This window comes from Phyllostomus discolor, chromosome 7 (assembly GCF_004126475.2).
Source record: "Phyllostomus discolor isolate MPI-MPIP mPhyDis1 chromosome 7, mPhyDis1.pri.v3, whole genome shotgun sequence".
Taxonomy (NCBI): Eukaryota; Metazoa; Chordata; class Mammalia; order Chiroptera; family Phyllostomidae; genus Phyllostomus; species Phyllostomus discolor.
The window spans coordinates 18812163-18836873 of NC_040909.2; the positions used below are offsets into that span (position 1 = coordinate 18812163).

At 37.1% G+C, this 24711-nt stretch overlaps 1 protein-coding gene across 13 annotated transcripts in view; it reads left to right on the forward strand.

The window, feature by feature from the left end:
• Window positions 1–24711, forward strand: part of SLC4A7 (solute carrier family 4 member 7) — a 99691-nt gene that overhangs the window by 59118 nt on the left and 15862 nt on the right. For all 13 annotated transcript variants that reach the window (XM_028517798.2, XM_028517799.2, XM_036030576.1 and 10 more), the window contains 12 exons: window positions 781–927; window positions 4859–4965; window positions 7119–7293; window positions 10935–11068; window positions 12264–12509; window positions 13988–14093; window positions 16242–16403; window positions 16797–16910; window positions 19430–19591; window positions 19779–20030; window positions 22804–22872; window positions 24218–24391. In XM_028517798.2, coding sequence (XP_028373599.1) covers window positions 781–927; window positions 4859–4965; window positions 7119–7293; window positions 10935–11068; window positions 12264–12509; window positions 13988–14093; window positions 16242–16403; window positions 16797–16910; window positions 19430–19591; window positions 19779–20030; window positions 22804–22872; window positions 24218–24391 — 1848 coding nt within the window. The remainder of the gene's footprint in view (window positions 1–780; window positions 928–4858; window positions 4966–7118; window positions 7294–10934; window positions 11069–12263; window positions 12510–13987; window positions 14094–16241; window positions 16404–16796; window positions 16911–19429; window positions 19592–19778; window positions 20031–22803; window positions 22873–24217; window positions 24392–24711) is intronic.

Consider the following 24711-nt stretch of genomic DNA (forward strand, 5'->3'; position numbering starts at 1 on the left):
GAAACTTCTACTCTCCCTGCTTTCGCTCTGGCCATGTCTGCTTCCTTTCTGTTCCTCAGCTGTGTTCCGCTCCCTTCTGCCTCTGGACAGTTGCAGCTGGTCTTCCCTTCGCCTGAAGTCTCTTCTCCCATCTCCACCCGACTCTACCCATTTCATTCAGATTTCTCCTACCGTGGTGCCTCCTCTGAGACCTTCCTTTACCCTGCTTTATTTTTTTATCAGAGCTTTCATTTTCACCTGCAGTTATGTATTTGTGGAATTAACCTGTTTCCCTGTCTTTCCCCCTAGGTTCTTGAGGACAGGGACCTTGCCTTATGTGTGTCCATTGCCCTAAGTGCTTAGAATTGTGCCTGGCAAATAGCAGGCACCCAGTAAATACAAGTGATCAAATCAATTATTTATTTAAGTAAAATTGTATATTCATGATTCTTGGTTAAATGACATTAAAATATCATAGGAGTGGGAAGATATGCTATAGTATTGTTTTGTTTGGTAATGAATTGCTGAGTATTTCCATGTAAAAATTTGTTTTTAAAAATTGCTTTGTTTTAACACATCACTATTTTCTTTTGTTGTTTGTTACTGTTAATTCGTGTGATGATACTGATAGTGAGTTATTTTTTATAGTTGTTACTCAGGGTGGGGAGGAGATGTGTTTGGGATGAGAGGTTAGGTAATTAATTATCTTCATTGTAGACTTATCATATCTGATGTGGACTTACTATGTATATACTTTTTTCCAACTTTAAAATTCTTTTACTCAATTTTTTTTTCCTTTAGATTTTTCATGATGTAGCTTATAAAGCTAAAGACAGAAATGACCTCTTATCAGGAATTGATGAGTTTTTAGATCAAGTGACTGTCCTACCTCCAGGAGAGTGGGACCCTTCTATACGGATAGAGCCGCCCAAAAGTGTTCCTTCTCAGGTAAGAATCCACAGAGTCCTTCGAGTTATGTTGAAAAAAATATTTTGAGTACATCATACATTTTTAAAAACCGAAAGTATATAGAACACTCAGAGAAGTCGTACCCCAGTATGTCCCTTTTACATTCTCACCCCTTTACCCACCTGCCGTGGCTCACTGTTTGCTGCAGGTCTTTCGTTTTTCCTCGGAGTTTTTATTCAGTACAAAAAAATAGGAACATACAGTTTTATTTTTTCTTCTTTCTTACCAAGAGTTAATATACTGCATGTTCTGTTATGAACCTTGCCTTTTTAAAAATAACAGTATATAACCTGGTGATCTGATCATAAAAAATCATAGAGCTATTTCTGTTTTTTTCTCGCAGTTTTGTTGTATTCCAGTTACTGAGTGTTTCCCCGTGTGTTCGATTCCTGGGTTCAGGCTGTGTGCAACCTTTTGCTCTTACACACCAGGTCACAGCACTCATGTGCCACGTGAGCCTTGCACAGACAGGGCTGTAGGATAAATTCCCAGAAACAGGATCGCTGGCTCACATGGCAGTTTATGAGTTTAGTCGATAATTAGTAGGATCTCTTTTTACCGAGTGAACTTCATTCCCCCCACAGCGATGAATGAAGGAAGGTGCCCGTGTCCCCGTGGCCTCACCAACACAGTGTGTTGTGGGGTGTTTGGGTGTGTGCTAGTCCAAGAGGGAGCTTCGTCCTCCTGCACTGGGTATCTTAGTGTGACTTGACTTGGCTTTTTTGTCATGAGTGAGGTTGAATATCTCTGAATATGTTTTGTTCGTTGCCCTCCACCACTGTATTTAATTTTTTTTTGTACATTTAAATTGTTTGTTGAGCTTTTGGAATTCATCATGGTGTATTATGCGGAATATGCCTCCAACTTTTTTCCTAAATTGCTGTTTTGTTCTCCCAATTTATTGAACAGTTAATAAATTTTTTTATTATTATTCCTGTTGGTTGGTGATGTGGCCTTTCTAATTTACTGTTTCCATTTGCATTCAGGTTTTTTTTGTGGAATTTCTTTTCCGTTGCTGTGTTCTGTTAGTGTGGCAGATCAATTCCACACTAATTTTTGAGGCTCTTTGGTATATTTTAATAAATGGAAGGTTTAGATTCATTTTTGACTCCTCTTACTCTTGTTTTTCTAAATTTCCTTGATTATATTTCCATATTTTTTTCTATGTAAGCTTTAAAATCGGCTTCCTATTTACAGAAAAAACCTGATTTAAGAAATTGTGATGGCAGTTACATTTCTAAGTGAACTCAGGAGAAACTGACATCTTTATGACACTAAATCTGTTCAAGAACATGGTAGATCTCTCTCTAGTTGGCTTCCTGTTTTAAGTCAGGTTTTGTGTCCTTAAGGAATGTGATAAAAGTCCTTCTTATCTATGCTTTACAGATTTCTTGGTGAGTGTATTCATTAGTAAATGAATCTTTACTGTTTCTATTGTAAAGGAGGTCTTTGTTCACTTATATATGTCTGTTACTTTTTATTTTTTTGAAGGCTGTTTGTTGCTATATATTTTTTATCCTGCTACCTTTCTTGATTCTCTTATTGTTTGTAAATTTTCAGTCATACAATCTGCAGTATTTTCATCCCTCCTTTTAAAATTCTTACACCTCTGATATGTTTTCTGTTGTCTAATTGTATTGACTAAAATCTCTGATAGTGTTGACTTTATATAGAAATTTCTAACCCCCAGCTGGCGTAGCTCAGTGGATTGAGCACAGGCTGCGAACCAAAGTGTCGCAGGTTCGATTCCCAGTCAGGGTACATGCCTGGGTTGCAGGCCATGAACCCTAGCAACAGCACATTGATGTTTCTCTCTCTCTCTTTCTCCCTCCCTTCCCTCTCCAAAAATAAATAAATAAAAAATCTTAAAAAAAAAAAGAAAGAAATTTCTTAGATTCCGTGTTCCTAAGTTTTTAATGATGTTGGGACCAAAATACACACTTTATCATGTGCAGAAAGTACGCCAATTCCTATTTCATTGAAAATTTTAATATAAGTAGATGTCGAGTTTTGCTAAAGGGCTTTTTAGCATCTGTGGAGATGATCACATGAATTTTCTTTACCAGTTGTTATGGTAAATCATGTTAATAGATTCTTTAATATGAAAACACTCTTGCGCTATTGCAGTAAACCCACCTTGGGCTCTAATGTGTTGGTAGTCTACTTCTAGTATTTTATTTAAGTTGTTTGCATCTCGTAAGTAGTTTGGTCTAATAGATTTTTGTGCAGTTTTTATGTTTGGGTATTATTATTATTATTATTATACTTGGTTTGTAAAAACACATTTTTGTTTTTCCCTTTTCTGTCGTCTTAAAACTTTAAATGGCTTGGAATAATTTGGTTCTAGAGTTGGAAGAATTCTTTTGTAAAATTTTCTGAGCTTGAATCTTTTGTTGCATAACAGCCTTCAGTAACTTCCTTAGTCTGTGGAAATTGGTTTGAGTAAGATTTCTATTTTTTTTTGCTGTCAGTTTTAGTAAATTATAGTACTGATTTCTCTCTTTTCTGGTGTCAGTTTTGGGAAATTTTGTTTTCCTAGTATACTACCCATTTCATCAAGGTTTTAAATTTGTTTGTATAGGGTTGTACAGTATACTGTCTGCCTCTTTTATATATTTTTACATATACACACACACATATATAAATATGTACACACACATAAGATTTACCCCAGTTTGTGAAGTTGCCTCCCTGTCCTATCTTTTGTTGTGATTAGCTAATGGTTTATCATATATTTCAAATAAGGTAGTTTAAAAAATTTATATCAGTTTTTTTAATGTATACATTTTTTCTAACTGAATTTCTGCTTTAGCTGTTTTTATTCCTTTTACATTCCTTCAGGAGAGAGTTTTTTGTTTTTAACATTTCCTGAGTTAGGTGCTTTATTATTAATTCATTTATTTTCCTCTTTCATTTTTCTTAATATAGTTATGTTTGTTTTCTAGGAGTCCCATAATTTTCTTTTCTTTGTCTTTTGATCTAAGATGCAACTTAGTTTTTATTTTTGATATTTTCACGTAATCTTATGATTATAGGTAGGTTTTTTATACTCTAAATATTCAACGTATAAACCAGGTAGTGTAAGTTAGTTGCATCTTAGATCAAAAGACATATTTAGAGCCTTTGACCCAAGGGACCTCCTGGGATGACCCACCTCTCTCTCTCTCTCCCTCTCCTTCTCTCTCTCTCTCTCTCTTTCTCTCTCTCTCGCTTTCCCTCCCTCTCCCTCTCCTTTACTTTTTCTACCTCCCTCTCTCATCCTCCTCCTCACGTTTTCTCTCTTCCTCTGTCTATCATTCTTTTAGGCTCAAGTAACAGCTTAAAAGCTCACTCCCTTCTCTTCAAAAGAGCAGGACGACATCCTTTATCATGAGAATTGTACTCTTGAATTTGTAATAAAATTGAATGGGATATTGATTTTTTTATGAGAATGCCTTTAACAAACAACTCGTGTACTACTTACATCATAAAAGAAGTATTTTAGTAAAAGAAGAATTGCATTTACTTTTTTTCTCAATGTAAAGTATATTTCACTAGTTTACATGAGCAGTGTTTTTAAAATTCTGGTCGGAGAGATGTTTTATTGGATATTTATGCTCCTGATACTGAATAGTAACTTGAAATGGTGTGTACAAATGTGCTTTATAGCATATTCGATCTTAGAGTATAAAATGGAACAAGCCAACCATGAACTTAAAATATTAATAGATAAATATTGGCTTCTGTTTTAAAGGACAGCTTATTTAAAGAAGTTTTCTTTAGGAAGCATTTTTTTCTAGGAGCACTAATTAGGTAGATCTGCAGTAAGAGATTTCGTGCTCCCTCTGATTGAAGATGCCATCTCGGATTTCTTAAAACAAAATTCTGAAAGTGTGTTTCTTTTCTTTCTTTCTTTCTTGGTGAAATGCAGGAAAAGAGAAAGATTCCTGTATTTCCCAATGGATCTGCCCCCAGCTCGGGTGACACTCCTAAAGAGGCCGCTCATCATGCTGGGCCCGAGCTACAGAGGACCGGACGGTGGGTACACGCACTGCTACTCCTGTGAGACTAGGGCTGATTTGATGGAAAAAACACACAAATTCCTTTTCTTTGCAAATATTCGAGCCTAATTTTATACGGCCATTTTTACATATTTTTTAAAGTATGCTCTATTGTATAGGTATATGATGTTAAGGAAAATTAACATGCATTTAAAAAAAATTTTACTAGTATATACTTGGGTTATATATACCAAGATTTAATTTAAAGGGAAAATATTATGCACCATGTATTAAGAATGTTGTATAATTATAAGAACAGTTTAATTTACATTAATTTATAAGAATTTTTTGAAGAATGTGTGTAGCCTTATAATTCTTCTTAAGAAGTTAGAGAATGATGGGAACAGAAATTATAACCAGTTTTTTTTTGTGCGTGCATAGACTTAAAACTCTTAAAAGAATATTAGTATCATAAGATAATGTAAAATTAGACAAGTATAATTAAACCATGGTATTGTTCTCTGGCAACCCAGTTAGAAAAATTGTTGAAGTTGTTTGTTTTTGGGACGAAGGATAGAAATATAGCCAGGTATAAACATTGCCATACAATACTTTGTAGAAGTAGAGAAATGGTATTTTTTTAATCTATAGAAAAGTGTGTGAGTATTGATACCTTTTTGTCCACTGGTGGTCTTTATGGAAGTAAACATTGCATCTTAAATGTTTGTTTAAAAACCCAGGATATCTTTTACAGACACACTTACTATTAGGGATATTAATGACATACCTAAATAATACTGTATAGAAGAAAAATAACAACTGGCATACTGACTAGAAACTTTAGAGAAGTTTAAACTAACAATTAATTCATTGACTAATACATTAGTGTCTGTGAATATAATAGTGAATAAGATTGTCCCCGTGCAGAAGATACTGATCTGACATTAGCAATTGTTCCTATTATTTCCTCAAACTTCAAACTGAGATAGGACTAGTCACTGGGAAGTACCAGGGCCCCTACTGATCTTGTGATCAGGTCAACTGACAGCCTTATATAAGCTGTTAAATAATCAGTGATTGATTTGATGGTGTAGTTTCATTTTCTAGATTATCATTGGCACCATTTTTTTATTGCAAGTTGATTCCCCTTGCTGGCAGATAATTTATAAGATAACTTCTTCCACTCATGTGTGATTAGGATCCATTTCACTGTTCACTTAAAGTTAGAAGGGTAACAAAGCATTTAAAAGCATAGGATCAGTTTTCCACAGCAGGGATTTGAATGATTATATACTTTTGAGTCATAAAACCTTTTTGAATTACTGATTTGCCACAAGCATTTACCGAGTACCTCCATGTCCCAGGCAGTGTTCCAGACACTGGAGGTGATGGCACGGGTCGAGAAAAAGTCTCTGCCCCTCACTGAGCTTGTATTTCAGTAAAATGCTTTCAAGTTAGCTGTACCTGAAGTCTGATTAGAAAAAAACAAACAAACATGAAAATGACACAGCTTTGATGTGTAAATACAGATTTTTAAATTTACTAATTAAAACTTCTTAATATGCATACTAGTTTGACTATATATATGTAAATTACTTATACTGTGGTAGTTATTAGGCTTTTTTCCCAGACCAGAAATATTTGTGCAAGTAAAGCACTAATTTAAAAAGTAACGAAATTATTTAATTTACTACTGAGTGTATCTAAGCAAAGCATACTCTATTTATATTAAAGGGTATTTTGGGGGCTTATGATTTATAACTGCATTTCTGATATTTTGGACATCTGCCTTTAAGATTTATGATGTGGACAATAATTAATAGAAGTGCTTATGCATATTTTCATGGATGAGTTGTTAGATTTTATTTTTATTGTACATTTTCTTACACATTTGCGTCTGAAATTACATTTAATTATATAAAATCATTTGCCTGTAGTTCTCTTAATATATAGGCTGTAAAGTACAGATGTTTATGTCTCTTAACTTAATGAGGGTCTGCCTGTCCTCTACCAGTGGGTTAGATTAAATGAGTATCTTCTGTAATTGATGTATACCATGATTTAAATAGGTTATGAATTTTTGTTGACAAAACACTAGACACCAGCAGTTTTATGTAGCCCATAGTTGTAGTTTGAAATAGCTAGAATCCTCTAGTGTACAGTTTGACGAGTTTCATCTCACCTATTTAGGCTTTTTGGTGGTTTGATACTTGACATCAAAAGGAAAGCACCTTTTTTCTTGAGTGACTTCAAGGATGCATTAAGTCTGCAGTGCCTGGCCTCGATTCTTTTCCTATACTGTGCCTGTATGTCTCCTGTAATCACTTTTGGAGGGCTGCTTGGAGAAGCTACAGAAGGCAGAATAGTGAGTACAAAGATTGGTAGTGGCCAGGCTCTTAGCTCTTCAGAGGCAAGTGTCTGTGTGCATTTGTCTCACTATTCATACTTTTATTTGAAGAGTCTACCCACAGCATGATTAACCTGTCCAAAAGCAGACTTCCCCCAGAGGTAATTGCTATGGAAAACATGGGGAAGCCATATGAACAGGAGAAGATGCACAGTTGATGTAAAAAAAAAAAAAAAGAAAGAAAGAAAGAAAGAAAGAAGATGATGAAGACAAAGAGGAAAAAAAAAGTTTATCTTGGTTTGCTGGATGAATGGTTTTATAAATTGAGAAAAAGGCTTGTGTTGCCTGTGTGGGGGTGAGGGGTCTGGTGGGGGGAGACCACCTGAACTGGTTCCGGGTGGACCGTGGGTGGGGGGGGTTGATCACTGGGGCTGCTTCACGTTCCATGTAAGGCATCGTAGGGTAGTCAGAGCCACGTGAGTACTGTTAACTAACTCATCAGCCCTGGCGGGTAGGCCTGGACTGGACTATTTGGAAAAAGAGAACATACATAATCAAGGACAAACGGATGTCTGAAATGGTGCTTACTTGAATTTTGCTGTTACTAGATTTGTGTGAAAGTAGTCTAAACTTTTTATTGGAAAGTATAACTGAAAACTGCATTCATTATTTAATATGGCTGAATCGAAAGTTTTTATGTTTTTTGTTCTTGACTAAAATGAAAGTTTTAATATCTTTTTTTTCTTGGTAAAATTGTATTAGGGGCCGTGGGAAGTGTAACCAAATAGTGCTTTGTAAAATCTTGATATTTTTTGTTTATATACATTGTAATGACATTTAAATGTGATGCTTTGTAATTCTTAAGTATATTTTATTCAATTATATTTACTCTTGGGAGAAAAATCAGTTTTTAAAACAACAAATAAAAGGTTAAAAAATAGCCAAAGCTAAGAGGTGATAATTATTTAATTAAAGTATTTCATGAGCTGAACATGAGATAAACCTGACAATTGAAATATATCCTTTCAACTCAGTTTACTAGATTCTTTTACCTTATTCTGTAATCACTGAATTTAGGGTGTTTTTTGTTTTTTGTAAGCTGCTTTCTGTGCTGTCACAAGTTCTGTGTTGACCCTGCTGGTCCCTGTGGGAACGTGTCTTGTCGGTGATGATCAGGGAACCGCTGCCTTGCCCTCAGACTTTGCCTGTCACTCACTGCCTGCCCGTCTCCTCCTGCTGTTAGGACCATGTGCATGTGGTAGTGCTTTAGGTCCCGGGGGGACAGGGACACGTGTCACATGCACGTGTGTCTTTTGCCCTCAAGGATCTTAATCTAAGGGGAAAAAAGGACGGTATCACGTGGTTACTGTGCCACACCTGAGTGTGGGATAAAGGTAGAGCTGTCAGAGTTGAAGTAATAGACACAGAGTGCTCAAGAGTGTCGTGTAGGAAAATGATTTGGAGATGTGTTTGTCTTCAGATGCTTTATTGGAACTTGAAGTAGAAATGGGGGCTCTAGGAGGCGGAGTTCCAGAGCTCGTAGTGGTTAAGGAAGAAATGAGTAGGTTGGGAGCCGTGCATGTGCAGGTGGGGCTCGAGGCTGAGACTGGATGAGTCTACCCAGGGAGTCTTTTTATAGGGAGAGAAGGTGAGGGAAAATTGGGAAGTTACTCACGTTTATGGAATGAGAATGAGGAAGGAAACGGCCCCGCAAATTAGAAACAGGCCCTGTCGGAGCTCTGAAAGGAGAGGCAAGGATGATGTAATTTTGCAAAAATCAAAATAGAGGTTCTTGAGGAGGGAAGACCAGCAGAGAGTCTTCAGGGCCAGGCAGTGGGGAGAGGTGCCTGGGGAAGAGAAGGGTGGGGCTTTCGGTGGGTAAAACGGAGACTTCTGGATGTGGGTTGGGGGTGGCAGGAAGTGGGCCTGTGATTCCTTTAGGGAGACAGACACCTGATGCAGTCTGGGAATGAACACAGAAACATTTTAACAATCAGAAAAAAAAAATAAAGGACCCAGTAAATGTGGCAGGAGGGTTGAGAGTGGAAAGGAAGGCCTTCCTGTGGCCATTTATGCTTTTTTAGTACAGCGCAGGGGAGGGGAACTCTGATTTTGTGCCTGTCTGCCCCGTTAGCATTTCTTCATTTGCCATCTCCTTGCTTTTCTCTCGTTTTTTTTTTTTTTTTTTGCTTTCTTTTTCTAGATACCATTTCATGTGTAAATATGCATATGCTGTTGTAACTAAGGATTTCACAATGGGTTAGCAGTGTCTTCCAGGACAAACAGCGTCTGTGGGCAAGAAAAACTTATCTCCTACAGTTAACACATATACTGTTAACATGACACTTTCTCATTTTGCCAAAAGTCAAGTTTGCATGTCGGTTTGATCCTATTTTTCTATGAACAGTTACACAGTACCTGCACTGCATAGTATTATTTTGCCCTTAGATTTTGGGGGGTGCTGTTTATTGCTGATGATGAGGATTGCTACCCTTTTTTGAGTGCATTCTCCATGCCCCATGCCAGGCTTGTTTCCCAGACACTGCTTCATTAAGTTCTCCTGGCGACCGTCACCCACTTTAAAATGTGAGAGAACGTGGGCTCCAAGTCCCGGGTGTAACCATGGCCTCCCAGCCAGTCGGAGCCAGTCTTCCCCTTCGGGTCTGGTTCTCCAGCCCTGCTCCTGGCCAGCTGCTGTACTGCCTCCCCGTTCCTGGGGCTGTTCCTCACAGCGTCTTCTCTCTCCTTTTACTCGGGGATCATGGGCTTTTCCTTTCTTGATAGTGCGCTCCATTTGACCTTGATCTCTAAGAATGGTAAACTCTTCTTTCTGGCCCCTCCCTTCTGCCTAGTGGCCTAGCTCAACCCTCTTACTATCTAATAACCTGACGTTAGCATGTAATGTTGGTAGTCGTATAAAATGGGCTGCTAGCTTTGATTTAAAATCTCTGAGTCTTGTCATTTTCTCATTTTATCTTCTGTTACCACACTTTAATAACAGTAAGGTACTTCCTTATTTATGATAGCTGTCAGTTTTATAAAGAGTTTTCCATCTATTTTATTTATGTTAAGCATTTTACTTTTGGTATTTATTGGTTAAGCCTGTCATCTTAGATTAATTTCTTTAAAATGTGTGGAAAATTATGCTTTAGAAATCAGTTTGAGAACAATATGATCATATGTTCATTTCTTAATCTGTTTGAAGGAGTGCTTTTTCCTAACAGGATATCGAGTATTCAGTATGTTTTCTGTTTTTTAAATGAACTATTTCAAACATATAAAAATGTTCAAAATATATATGAGTCTTTGTACCCAGCACAGGCTTAAAGCACCTGTAGATCACATTGAAGCCTCTATGTCTGTCTGCCATTTATTCCTCCCTCCTTGCCTTGCATGGTATTGAGTTTTGCATTAAGGTTGATGTCGAAAGGTCACTTTTAATGTGCAAAAACAAAGCACTTTTACTTGTGTATTTAAAATGCATTTTTAATCTTCTGTATTCAGAATTTCAATTTGAGACTCAAAGTTTGGTTTGCTTTATATTTTTAACTGCTTGATTAGTCTTCTTTATTTTGCAGATGTTCATTACATGTATCATGACAGGTTAGAGATATGTTTATGATGTATTGCTTTTATTCATTTCTTTTTTCCTCAAACAGAGTGCAATAGAGTCTCTTTTTGGAGCATCATTAACTGGGATTGCCTACTCGTTGTTTGCTGGGCAACCTCTAACAATATTGGGGAGTACAGGTCCCGTTTTAGTGTTTGAAAAAATTTTATTTAAATTTTGCAGGTACGTAATAGTTACCTCCTTGTCACATGTGTTTATATATGTGTATAATTATATATTGTTTTTTGACTTTAGGTAACTAAAGTACATTGTATATTATTCATTGCTGAAAAAGAAGATCTGATCAATATAGATATTTTTAATGTGTTTGTGTCACTTTGTGGTCGACCCTCCTCTGGCCCCTGTCGTCATCTCTGTCCCAATCACCTTGGGTGTAAAATCAGTACATTTGAGTACAGATAAGCACATCACTCGAGGGGCAATACAGAGTTTTTGTGTTAGCAAATTTCAACTCAGTAAGAAAGTGTTAGTCTGAATTGTGTATCAGATGGCATATTGGTTTCATACGAGGAGTTTGGGAAGGTGGATCTTGAGGGGCTGGTCAACAGCGGGGGCCGCCACCGTCGGAGGGGGCTTCAGTTCCCACCGGCAGGGTTGGGGGACAGCGGGAACCAGAGCAGGGCTCTGTAGTTGGTACGCTGGGAATGGGACAGGGCCAGCGCTGCTCCTTTTGTGACGTAAATGCAACTGAATGTTTTAACCTGAAGCAACCCGATGCTATTAAATATTTGATTCCTCTAACTCCTCCTCCTCTGATTCTTTCTTCACTGAACCAGCTGGTTCTGATTCTGATCTGGCATGCTACATGGACTAACTGAGAATGCAAGGACTTAGAGAGTTTTAGCCACTGTGGGAGTACCTTCTCACTTGAAATTGAAAAAAAATGAAGTCACTTTCTCTGGAGATACTGGTGGTAGAGGAGGGGGCGGCGGTGGCGGCAGTGACAGTGACAGTGGGGCAGCGGTGTGATTACCGTGCAGACAGTAGAGCCTCTGGGTGTTCCGAGGGAGTGGCACTCACTTGTTCTGTAGACTGCTTATCTGCCATTGACTCCTCATAACTGATTTCTGAGGTGAGGTCTTTGGTTTTGAAATATTTATTTGCCTAGTAGGTTTTCACTGTGAATCTTTCATGTAGGTAAAATGTAACCATTAAGTCTGTTAATAAGAAGCCAGTCTTCATTTGAAGCAGAAAAACGCATAGGGCCTCCTTTAGTCATTATTTTGTTACTCTGTAATTTATTCTCTAGGAATCTTGCATTGTTAGACTGTTCTTATTGCTCGTGATGAAAATTTTAAGTGTAAATACTATTCTGGGTGTATATGTTGATCATGTTCACGTTTTTCTTTCTAAACAGAGATTATCAGCTTTCCTATTTGTCTTTAAGAACCAGTATTGGTCTGTGGACTTCTTTCTTGTGCATTGTTTTGGTTGCAACAGACGCCAGCAGCCTTGTGTGTTATATTACTCGATTTACAGAGGAGGCTTTTGCAGCCCTCATTTGTATCATATTCATCTACGAGGCTTTGGAGAAGCTCTTTCATTTAGGAGAAATATATGCATTTAATATGCACAACAATTTAAATGAACTGACCAGCTACTCGTAAGTGTTTCTTTTCTCTCTAATATTAAAAAGTATTTTTGCAGAGATGTCTGAGGCTAAGAATGGATTTTTTTGTTTGTTTGTTTTTTTGTTTTTTTGCAATGTGATGTTCACTCTGTATCTAGCTAAAATTACCCAACTAGCTATGTGAAAGTTGACTTGTTATGGATGAGGTTTTACCAAAGCACGCAATGGACATAAATCCAGTCAAACAAATTCAGTCATTTTTATTCCATAGATGTGATTCTGCATTTGGCCGACTTACATGGGGAAATGTGGTTACCAACAAATAACAAGAACACTACTTCCCCCCTTCTACCCATCTAACGTCCAAATCCCTGTATCCTTCCTGTTCCCTCCTGTTTGTCCTCCTTCCCCCTTCCCTCGCCTGCCTTGCTCACTCTCCACTTTGGTGCACAGGGTAGGGAGGGCATGGAAATTCCTTTAAGATACTTGACCTGTTTGAATATTAGCAACAGGCACTTTGATGCCGAATCTGTTTTGTGCTATCTTCTTTGCTCTGGCACTATTTAATTTTTGTAATTTTTGTTGTTGTTGTTGTTGTTGTTATTGTCTTTTTTGCTGCTCCTTTGACTCTATGGAGCATGGTTTTTATATTACTGCCAGACAGAGTGATGCTTCCTTCTGGCTAATTACCCGTGAACATCCTTTGTTCAGTTAACATTCTGTAAGCAATTGCTAGGAATGTTGCATAATCCATATGGTAGTGTTACTTAATTATTCATATGTATGAAGAAAGGCTCATGGAGGTTAAACCTTCCCTTTGGTCAAACAGCTAGTAAATAATAGAGCTTGGATTGAATCCAAAGTCCCGCTTCTTGCCTCTTCTTAAACAAGTTATAATCTAATTGGGAAAATTCCTGTTTGTTTTTCATTTTTAAATCCACGTTTAGAGATTGCTTTGCATGTGTATGTGTTTTCTAGCTTTTTTTTTTTAAGTGTTGAATTAGTTCTGGATATGAACTAAAACTTTTCCCCCTAATGACTTTCCTCCTCTTGTCCTGATGAGAAACTGTGTTACTTATTTCTTTAAGTATGAATCTTAGATCAGTAAAGGACGAGTAGGTGGGGCTTGTCAGAGTACAAGGACTTACTGGGAGGATAACTTTTTTCGGAATCTGCATGTTGTATGTGTAGATGGGGAGGCAGCCACAGCGCCTATGGAGATTAAGTGGATAAGATTCAGTAGCCCGCTCCCCCCCACCCCCCACCACTAGGGATGTGTCCGACTAGTTTCATTAAGTAAACACCTTACCACTATTTGTATTAGTTATGTTTTATTTATTATATAAGGCAGACCTCATTTCATTCCGTTGTTTCTGATGCATTTTCACTGTCCTAGTCTTCATGCGTTAAACATAGGAAAAGTTAAAAGCTACCACTTTGATCAGTTTTATAAAATGTAAAAAACATGAAGTGCAGGACCCTAGACATGTTACCCTATTCTGATTTCTCAGATGTGTATGTGTCGAACCTCCTAACCCGAGCAACGAAACTCTGAAGGTGTGGGAAGAAAGGAATATAACCGCGCACGATGTTTCCTGGAGGAATCTCACTGTTTCTGTGAGTATATTATAAAACAAAGGGTTTTGCAACTGTTAGGCTAGTTCTTCAGCTTACTCCCAGGAGATCTACATTTTCTTCTTGATTGATGGATACAGTATGTTTCCAGAATGCAGCGTTATGTGGACCAAGTGGGAGTTAACCACGTGTGTGTGGGCCCTGCACTGAAAAGTGTAGGCGGAAAAGAATGAAACTGGCGTAGGAGAAGAAGAGGGGATATATTTGAGCTCCAAGGTAGAATGATTAAAAAGATGTGAATATACTTTTTTTTTTCCTAATTCCACTTAGATTGATAAATTCAAAGGAAGCGTATACTAGGTCTGTGGCTGCACATACTGGAGCTGACAGTTAAAACCGCCCCTATCTGCTTGTCCTGCCTTCTGTGTATTGGTTCCTCTGCCCTGTGAACAACTTATTTAGAAGACAGGAAGTCTGCAAATGTCCTGAATGTCACCCTGAACCTTGTTTAACTTGTAGCGACTAGCCTGACCTGGGCACTAAGGGAAGAGAAAAGAGGAAGGACAGATCATAGAATGAGCACCTACTATGTTCTGAACACTCTTGGGTATTCTTGTATTCTGTTGGGAAATGTTGTCCTAGCCCTCGAATGGTTCGGTTTGGACATGCCCCAGGTGGGGATTTAGGAGTAAAGATATAAAGTGATACTACTAGTATCAATTAACATCAAGATTCCCTGAGCTTCTCTGGTGCTTTTTATAGCATGTGAGCAATTTCAGGTCATTTTTTTTTTTTTCTCACTAAAGGTGACAGCACTTAACTATGTAATTGGAAGGATATCATCTGAAATTTTATTCCATTGATAATTTAAAGTCTGTGTTGTTCAGTGTAGCAGTCATTAGCCACGTGTGTCTGTTTAAATTTCAATTAGATGAAACTCATTAAAAGTTCAGTTTCTCAGTTGCTGTAGCCACATACCATGTTCTCACCCGCCTCATGTGAATACTGGTTGCAGTATCGGATGGTGTGGGTACGGGACAATTCCACCATCACAGAAAATTCTTTTGGGTGGTGATGATTGAAAGCATTATATATCAGCAATTAACTTAGATTAATACTTTGCCTTTCATGTTAAAAAGTCACTTTTGTTATGAAAGAGGCAGAGTTATAACAGAGGTGCTCAAAGTGATTTGTTAAAAACACTCATTTTATGATGAATAGGATGTCTCCATATTATAGATGTAGGTCTTTTCAGTGTGTTTTCTTGACATCCAAAACAGCTATGTCAGGTTTTTTTTTGGTAGTTGCAGCTTTTATTTTCATGATCCACATTGCAAATGTGTGGGTCTGCTCATCTCAGCACATACAGTTGAGAAGAACAGCCCCTCTGACTGTTGGTGTTTGGCTGGGGCAAGCCCGCGCCATGTAAAATAAGTCCCGTTGGCAGGTAGGCACGGGGAAGGGCGCTTCAGCAGCGTGTGTCTCTGTGAACAGCTGGTCGCCTTCAGTTATCTTTCCCTCCACAGGGAAGATGAAGCCAGTCTCGTAACTGGATTATATTGTGTTATGTTATTGATTATATTATTGACTTTTCTTAGTGGAAATATTATTCTAATAGTCAAGTTACTGCTCATCATCCAGTGCTTTAATCCCGCTGTGTTGAATCAGGCAGGTCAGAAAAGCCAACGGTAGTTTTTATTACTGATTTGAATTTTAGTAATGTAGCTATTTCTTATTGAGCACCAGAAAGAGGTATGGTAGTAAGGTTTTCTCCCTGTTGCTTTTGTTGTAAGGAACTTCTTGAGAGGTGAAGAGAGTAAACTTATGAACCAGCAAGAATGCAGACAAAACTTTTAGGAATTAATACTCACTAGAAGCTTTCCACTAAAGGAAACATGGAGTTGAAAGAAAGGAGAATATGATGTAACTTGGCAAAATACTGTATTTCAGCTCAGTGATTTACAACGCACACATCTTCTTAGACCATAACATCGCTAAACTCGGGATGTCTCTTAACAATCAGTGGCGTGTTAAACTTGAGCTGGGAGTGTTTTTTTCTTTCTAAATGACACATGAAGTAATGGCATGTCTTATAATCAGTAGCATGTTGCAGTCAGTGAAATTCCATTAGTACTTTATTGATACCTGAGAATCCCCATTAATCTCTTGTTTTTCCCCTCTTCTCTCCAGGAATGTAAAACCTTTCATGGTTTATTTGTAGGATCAGCTTGTGGTCACCATGGGCCTTATATTCCAGATGTGCTCTTTTGGAGTGTTATCTTGTTTTTCACCACATTTTTTCTGTCTTCATTCCTCAAGCAATTTAAGACCAAGCGCTATTTTCCTACTAAGGTAATTGGGGTGTAATTTTGGGGGGTTCTGGAAAAAGTCACATTTTTTGTTTTCATCCCCTTAGTTTATTTCAAAACAGTAATAAATTGTTTGAAGTTAATACTTTATGTCAAATAGTTACAAAGAAATGACTCATAGTGAATAATGTGTATTGGATGTCTGAGCTGGCAGTGGGAAAATGATGGTACTTTGAGAGGTGGTAGGCTAGTTACGAAATGTGTTTACTAACTTTTGGAAAAAATATTAGATATAAATGTATTTCACTGACACACTGTCACTAATTAAAAACCTCAGTCACACTTTCTAGTGGCATATTTTGATCTGAAAGATATGAAGTAATTAGAAAAGATACATGATATTTCTGTGTATATTAACATAATCCCTTTAACATAGGTGCGATCGACAATCAGTGACTTTGCTATATTTCTCACAATAGTAATAATGGTTGCAATTGACTACCTTGTAGGAGTTCCATCTCCTAAACTTCATGTTCCTGAAAAATTCGAGGTAAGGACTAACATACTTGACTGTTTATTACTGGGGCATACCAAACTACTTTAAAGTAAGACTCAGCTTCCTAGGCAGTTATTTTTAAAATATGCAGTCTCTCTGAAAAGCAGATGGCTTTGAAAGGAAAATGATTTCCCACATGTATTTAAAAAAAAAAAAGGCAAGATGCAAAGCTACCAGTCAACATATTTAGGGAATTAGCAAGAGGGTATTGAAGCTAGTCCACCTTGGAGAATGAATGAAAATGTCCATGATGAATTGGGAAAAGTTTAAAAAGTTGGACCCTGCTCTCATTGCTGGAGTTCATGATGTACTTTCCAGGCAAAAGGAACATTCTTCATCCTTTATAAAGAAGTAACATCAGACTTGAATTTACGAGTAGCAAGGGCATCCTAGTTAAATTTCTGGAAGGTCAGTGTATCTGACAGTAATTGGAAAGCTCCATGTAACATATTCCAGCAGAACTAGGAGAGATTCAAATGTTTTTCCACAGGAAAAAGGATACTTTACCTAATCATCCATGAACCCTTTGTTTTCATTAGCAAATTAGAGTTCTTTTGTGTATAAAATACCATATGCATAATGTAGTATCCAGTCATTATCTTTCCTTCTATGATAGACGTGGTTAGCTTTTGAATGATTTCTGGAATTTCTTCTTAGAGTCAGGTGTTTGTGTCACTGCTAATATTTACATTTAGCAGATCAGATGACTTCTTTTAGAAGCAGGTGATTTAAAGGTGATCAGATTATTAAGGAAAGTAATTCAGATAATTTTAGCCTGTTTAACCTTTAACTGGGATAAAAATAAGTGACATTATTTTTAAAACCAGTGGGTCTCTAAAGTAGAGTACATGGGTGGAAAATGATACACCAAAATTATTTAAAATGTCTATTTATATTTTTATCTAAAAATAAGAAAAATTAAACCTTATAATCTTTCCTGTATGGTAACCATTAAGTAACATAACAGGTAAATGAGTATAGAGGCATGGAGTATATGTGCCCACCTTTATGTGTAAAAATTTTTAACTTTTTGCTGCTAAGAATGTGTAATAAAGAAACATTTAGAGACCTTTGTTAAAAACATAGATTTTGAGTTACTAAAGATTTTAGGCCATGAAAAGATGACTAATAAGAAAGTCATTCTGTTTTTACCTAATTTCACAAGTAAATGAAACTGTAAAATAAAATTGGTTCAAAATATTGATTTAATTTCCTGTACTCATGGCCCCATTTTCTAAGTCTGGTTTTTAAATATGTCCTTGTTACTCATTTATTGATCTAGCTTTCAGAGCAGATTGATTTCCAGGGACATAAAATACACCTAGGGAAACAAATTAAGGAACACTTAAGAATGTATGCATTGTACAGGTAAAAGATTTTTATGTATGTGTAGTACTGAACATGAAAGGAGTTTAATGTATATCAACATGGGAAAATTGGACTACCTGAATTATTAGATAATGAATTTCCCTTTTGTGTTGACAAATGTTTTCATGAAGAAAAACGGGCTTAATATGAAGTCTAGGGAATGAAAACACGTTTAGATTTCGATATGTCCAAAATCCTCCAAGAATATTAAACTCTCTTACAGTCTTTTAAAAATTTTTGTTGTAAAACAAATTGAAGTGCATTAGCCTCTGGTAAAGTGCCAGATTTTTGTCAGTGGATGCTTTGGAAAAACAGTGTGCTGAGGCCCAACCCCCAGTACTGACCGTGCCGAGATCCTGGCCTGCGGGATCTCCGAAGCAGTTTAGGTTAGGAGTTGCCCTAGTAGGGGGATTGAATTTACATTATATGAAGTAGATTGGAACATGTCTAAATGACGCTCTGCTCACTTATCTATTCCTGCGTAGCATATAAACCTCCCACAACATAATGCCTTTAAGCAACAATCCTTTATTTGTTCATAACCCTGTGGTATTGGGACTGTGCTTAGGTGCATAGGGCTCTGGTCTCCTGTTTGTGCTATCGCGTATGGCCACAGCCATCTGTTGCCTTGATGGGGGGCAGTGTGACCTCGTTCCCAGGCCTGTGACTTCAGATGACTAAACCAGCTGGGGCGGTCGCCTCCTGTCTCTCCCTCACTGCATCGTGACTCATCCTCAAGAAAGCTTATCCAGGCGCACTCGACAACTTAATCTCGGGGTTCCGAGGTTAGGAAAGAAGCTGCAAGAGGTCCTTTCAGATCAAGACTCAAACCACACGATGCCATGTTGGCCTTGTTCTGTTGGTTAAAGTGAACCATAAGGTCATCCAAACTCAAGAGGAGAAATAAACTCCACCTCAAGGTGGAAAGAGTAGCTAAATCCCATGGACAGGGCACCTGCATCTAGATTTGGGGAAAATCTTCGTGGCTGTCTTTGCAAATAGTTCACCACACATACCAAGATGTAATGGGTCTTTCTGATGCCTTGACATGTCTTGGAGTAGACGCAGCCTGTGCTGAGGGAATTTTGTGCAGTGGGTGAAAGAAACTTTTTTTCTTTAAATTTTTTTTTTGTTTTTAAAAACAGCCTACTGATCCAAATAGGGGCTGGATCATAAGCCCACTGGGAGAAAATCCTTGGTGGACCTTATTAATAGCTGCCATCCCAGCCCTGCTTTGCACCATTCTCATCTTCATGGATCAGCAGATTACAGCTGTCATCATCAACAGAAAGGAGCACAAATTGAAGGTAACTTTGAAATTCCGTCTCAAGTATTCTAATTTCTTCAAGTTTTTGGAGCGTTTTCATAATGACTGTGAAACATTAAAAGATGTAAGGTGAAAATGAATTTCTTCTTTCTTTATAAGCAGTGTAGAAGTTTAGCCTAAAAGGACAATTGAGACTCCTGAATATTCACATCCGTTTCGTTTTCCAGAAAGGAGCCGGCTACCACCTGGACCTCTTCGTGGTTGGTGTTATGCTGGGAGTCTGCTCCGTCATGGGACTTCCGTGGTTTGTGGCTGCGACGGTGTTGTCCATAAGTCACGTCAACAGCTTAAAACTCGAGTCTGAGTGCTCTGCTCCAGGGGAACAGCCCAAGTTTTTGGGAATTCGTGAACAGCGGGTCACAGGGCTAATAATTTTTGTTCTAATGGGCCTGTCTGTGTTTATGACTTCAGTGCTAAAGGTAAAATCCCATTATTGCAATCAAATTTATACTTGGTTGAATGGAAATAAAATGTTAGGATACCTGAAATTAGTTTTATTGCCTAGACTTAGAAAATAATATTTTGGTATGGTGTTTAGTATAGTAGGCATTTAAATACAACTTTAGATGTATCCATTAAAAAAATTTTTTTAGAGGGTAGTATTAAAGACTATAGAGTTTTGGAAGGAATTAATCCATGCCTTAGTTAATGATCTAAGAATATATATGTGTGTGTGTGTATTTATGTATGTATATATATATATATTCAGAGGATTTTGTAAGGATAATTACAAAAAGTATTAAAAAATAGATGAAACTGAGTTATTTGACTAAAATGTAAAAATGATATTGCTATTAATTAAATTAATGCATTCTTCCTAATAAACTAAATGAAGCAAAAGTAGTAGCACTCAGTAGAAAAACAGAAACAACTAATATTATAAATGAAACATGTAAGAAATTACACTTTATATTTAACATCTGTTAGTCTCATCTGCTTTTTGCTGTACACATCCTACTGAATTTCGTGATTAAGAAAAGTAACAATAACTGTAGCAAACATAGCTGAAAGTATCTAATCTGAAACTTTCTGTTCATCCTGGAGGAGCTCAACTGCATTTTTCCCTTGGTGCTTTATTATTTTTGTTGGTAACAACATTACTAAGTAAAGAGTTGTATACCATTTAGAAACTTAGGATACAAGCTTGGAGTATCTGTATGTGTGTGTGTATGTATATTATGAAGTAACTAAACAAATCATAGTTAAATATTAGAATTTCTGGCCTCTTTCCGTAGACTTTTAGCAGCTAATTAATTCACCAAGTATTTGTTGAGTACTTACTGTTCTGTCGGGCTCTAGGGAAACAATAATAAATAGGATGCATTACTGTCTCCTTTTAAGAACTTAGTGGTCTTGTTGGTGAAACGGAGGTAAATGGGCAATTATTGCTACGCGGCGAGTGTGTTGTGAGATGTGCTTGGGATGGGAGGAAAAATACGTACTCTTAGGAGGATGCTGTCCCCTGTGGACAACGGTTGTCCTTTAACATTTTAAAGTTTTAAACTGGTTTTAATAGTAACTGCATATAGGTAGGAAAAATCAGGGAGACCGTCAAGAAAGCTCTGAAATGAAAGGCTAGTCTCTCCCTGTTATTATTCACTTTCTGAAAGCAACTATTCGGAGGTAAACAGTTTTTACTTTTTTTGTCTTTTAGGTTATTTTGGTGGTTACCACAATTACATATACATTTATAATTTTATTTTTCACTGTATTATCTGTAGACTGGAAATCTTTACCAAAAACAGTAATTTCCAAAGTCTAGTCCAAGGACCTCTGGGAGTTCCTGACACCCTGTTGGGGGCCTGCTGTATCCTCCTTTTTCCAGTCGTATAACTGAATGAGGTTGGATTTTCTTCATGTACTTCAGCCAGGAAAACGCATTGTAGCAGACTGAATGTACATACAGAGAGGAGAGTTTGGTTGTCTCTGTTAAGCCACCTGCTAAAGAGATTTACAGAAAAACAAACAATGCTACCTTTCTCATTTTTTTAATGTCATTCATTTTTTTTTTGGAAAGTATACTTTTCCATAAAAATGTTAGTTTGTATTGGGCTTAGTATTTTAAAATGAATTAAAAATAACTATTTAAAATTTTCTTTTAATTTCTTTTTTAAGACAATTTTTTAAAAGATTTTATTTATTTATTTTTAGAGAGGGAAGGGAGGGAGAAAGAGAGAGAAACATCAATGTGTGGTTGCTGGGGGCTGTGGCCTGCAACCCAGGCATGTGCCCTGACTGGGAATCGAACCTGCGATGCTTTGGTTTGCAGCCCATGCTCAATCTGCTGAGCTACGCCAGCCAGGGCTTAATTTCTAATATGGTGACTATCTCCCACATGTGTATATGTATACAGTGTGTATATCAGTATCTTTCATTTTCAAGGGCTTTTTTCATTCTGTGTTTATTCACTTTTCTTAGCATTCTAAAGTTGCTTTTTGGCTAAAAATATTTTCTTGAAATTTCCTAGTTATATTGATTAGGTTTTTAACATTATTTTCTCTTCCTTGGTTACTCTTTTAGGAAGGACATAGTAGATTGTTTGGTAGAGATTCCTCTGTAGCTCTCCCTTGTGGGCGGGGGGGAGTGCTGATTGTGGTTTTTGAGTAAATGGATGGTGTCTGTTGATGGCTTTCTTGTAGGATGCCTGGGCGTGGACTAGGTAGGCGGTTTGGGGTTCTCCTGATTGGCAAAGTTGTAAGAACTTTCTTTTGGGAGTGGGATTCAATTATTATGTTCAGTAAATGATACTGTGTAAAAGTCACAGTAGGGTAGTGATAGTAAGTAATAATGGCTAATGCTGTTTGGGTGATAGATACGGTATTTTATCTATTTGAGTCCTTTAATTTTCATTGTGTTCTGATATAGGAGACTAACGCACAGAGAAGTTAAGGCTGAATAAGAGACTAATTGGGTCTTTAAAACAAACACTCTGATTGTTGTGCTCAATCATTTGACCACTGAATGTGTGTCTCCTGCCTCCCTTGTAGGAAGGAACCTGTATTTAGAAGGTAAACACTTTTCAAGGAGGTTATTACTGACTAGCATTTCTCTTATTCATAGAAAAGTTAGATCTCATTACTGAAAGGTCATTTAATTCTGTCTCGAGGTATTCACGGACCGTGTTTTTGTGTATTTATTACTCTGAAGTTGTCTCAGTAGCATGGGTTCTGACTGTGGTCATTTTACTTACAGTTTATTCCAATGCCTGTTCTCTATGGTGTTTTCCTTTATATGGGAGTTTCTTCATTAAAAGGAATCCAGGTAAGTCTTAGCTATTTAATGGTTTTCTAGAAAAACTTAATTTTTTAATGTGCAAAGATTATTTTTATGATGGTAGTGATTTATTCTCAACTCTAATATTTTGAGGGCAGGTTAACTGATGACTTCAAATCCCCATTTTCTGAGTGACTATTGGCTGCACATTTTTTCCCTGAAAATGAGACCATGAACTGATAAGGTCCCACTTATTTTTAATTAAAGACATTGAAAGGCCCTTTGTCATTAAAAACTGGTGTAGTATGAGGGAAGATCCAAAGGACTGGAATGAGATAAAAATTCTGTCTCTGACATGCCAGATACCAACTTCAGTGCTTAAAATGAAAAGGTAGATACTAGTTTTCCATAAAAACGGTAGTACCTGGCATTTGTATGGTACAATCCAGTTTACAAAGCTAGTAACAGAAATTTTTTTCTGTGATCCTCAAACAACACTGGGAGGCAGGCAGGAAAGGAAGAAATACTAATTTTGTAAATCAGGAGGCAGAAATTGAGAGACTCACTGAGTTCTTAAGACCAAGTAAGCGATGGAGCCAAGGCCGGAACCCAGTGATTTCACCACTCAGTTTTGTCTTATTTCAAGGACTTCCTGGAAAACAACCTGATGAAATTTATTATGATTTGTATCAATCCAATCTTACTGTAATATATTTAGTTTATAAAGCATGGTTAGTGCCATGTGACTGCCTCCCATAGTGAAAAGCATGTTGTCTAAAGCTGCCAGCTCTTGGCTGATAAGATTTCTCAGAGGCAGCACCTTGATTTTCTCGACACCACTGGTCAAGAAATGATCTCATTAATTCACTTCTTTTACAATAATTTTATGAGGTAGGTGGGGCCGATCTCATTCCCAATTTATAAATGAGAAAATTAAAGTTCCAAAAGACCAAGGAATTTGCTCACAGTTTCCTTTTCAGTGGGTGAAAATTAGTAAATTGTTACATGAGGTTATTCTCATGGAATTGGTAATGCTGGCCGGAAAGAAGCTTGTAGGATTGTTACTCTTTGTACAAAAGCGAGCTGACAGATTAAATGGCTCATGCATTTGAGTATAGAAGTCAAATTTACCTAAATATTTTAATCCCCTAAATTAAGGCATTTCTGATTAAATTAATTGCATTAGTTCACGTGGTTGCCTTGATTTTTTTTTTCCACCTTGGGTCCAGATGTTCTATACTGAAACATTCTCTTATACTGTCAGAACAAGTCAAAGAAGTTAAAGATTCAATCCCAAAATTCTAAGTTTTGAATGTAATTTCTTTTCCTAGGTAGCAGAAATGATATTTTTGTTGAAAATGTTTTCTCGTTTTGTTTTTCATTCTGCACACAGTTTTTTGACCGTATAAAGTTATTTGGGATGCCTGCTAAGCACCAGCCGGATCTCATATACCTCCGTTACGTGCCTCTCTGGAAGGTCCATATTTTCACCGTCATCCAGCTCACTTGTCTGGTTCTTCTGTGGGTAATAAAGGCTTCAGCTGCTGCAGTAGTTTTTCCCATGATGGTAAGTTTTTTTTTCTTTCAGACCTTGACACTAATTAATAACATTTTTGTGTTTTAATAGTAATTATTAATATTAATAATTGACTTTGAGAAAAGGAATAGCCCATTTTAAGCACCTCTGGTGTTTTGAAATATGAATTAGCCTTTTCTAGCTATTAAACTAATTGTCTTCATAAATAAATTTGCTGCTTATTTTCTACATTTTAGCTTTTTAGTCTTTGAGCTATAGAATACCATTTTGTACTTTTAAACAACTTTAAGGTTTGGATATTTATGGAATAAATACAATAGCCAAGTGTAAAAAGCAAAGTAACCAGAACA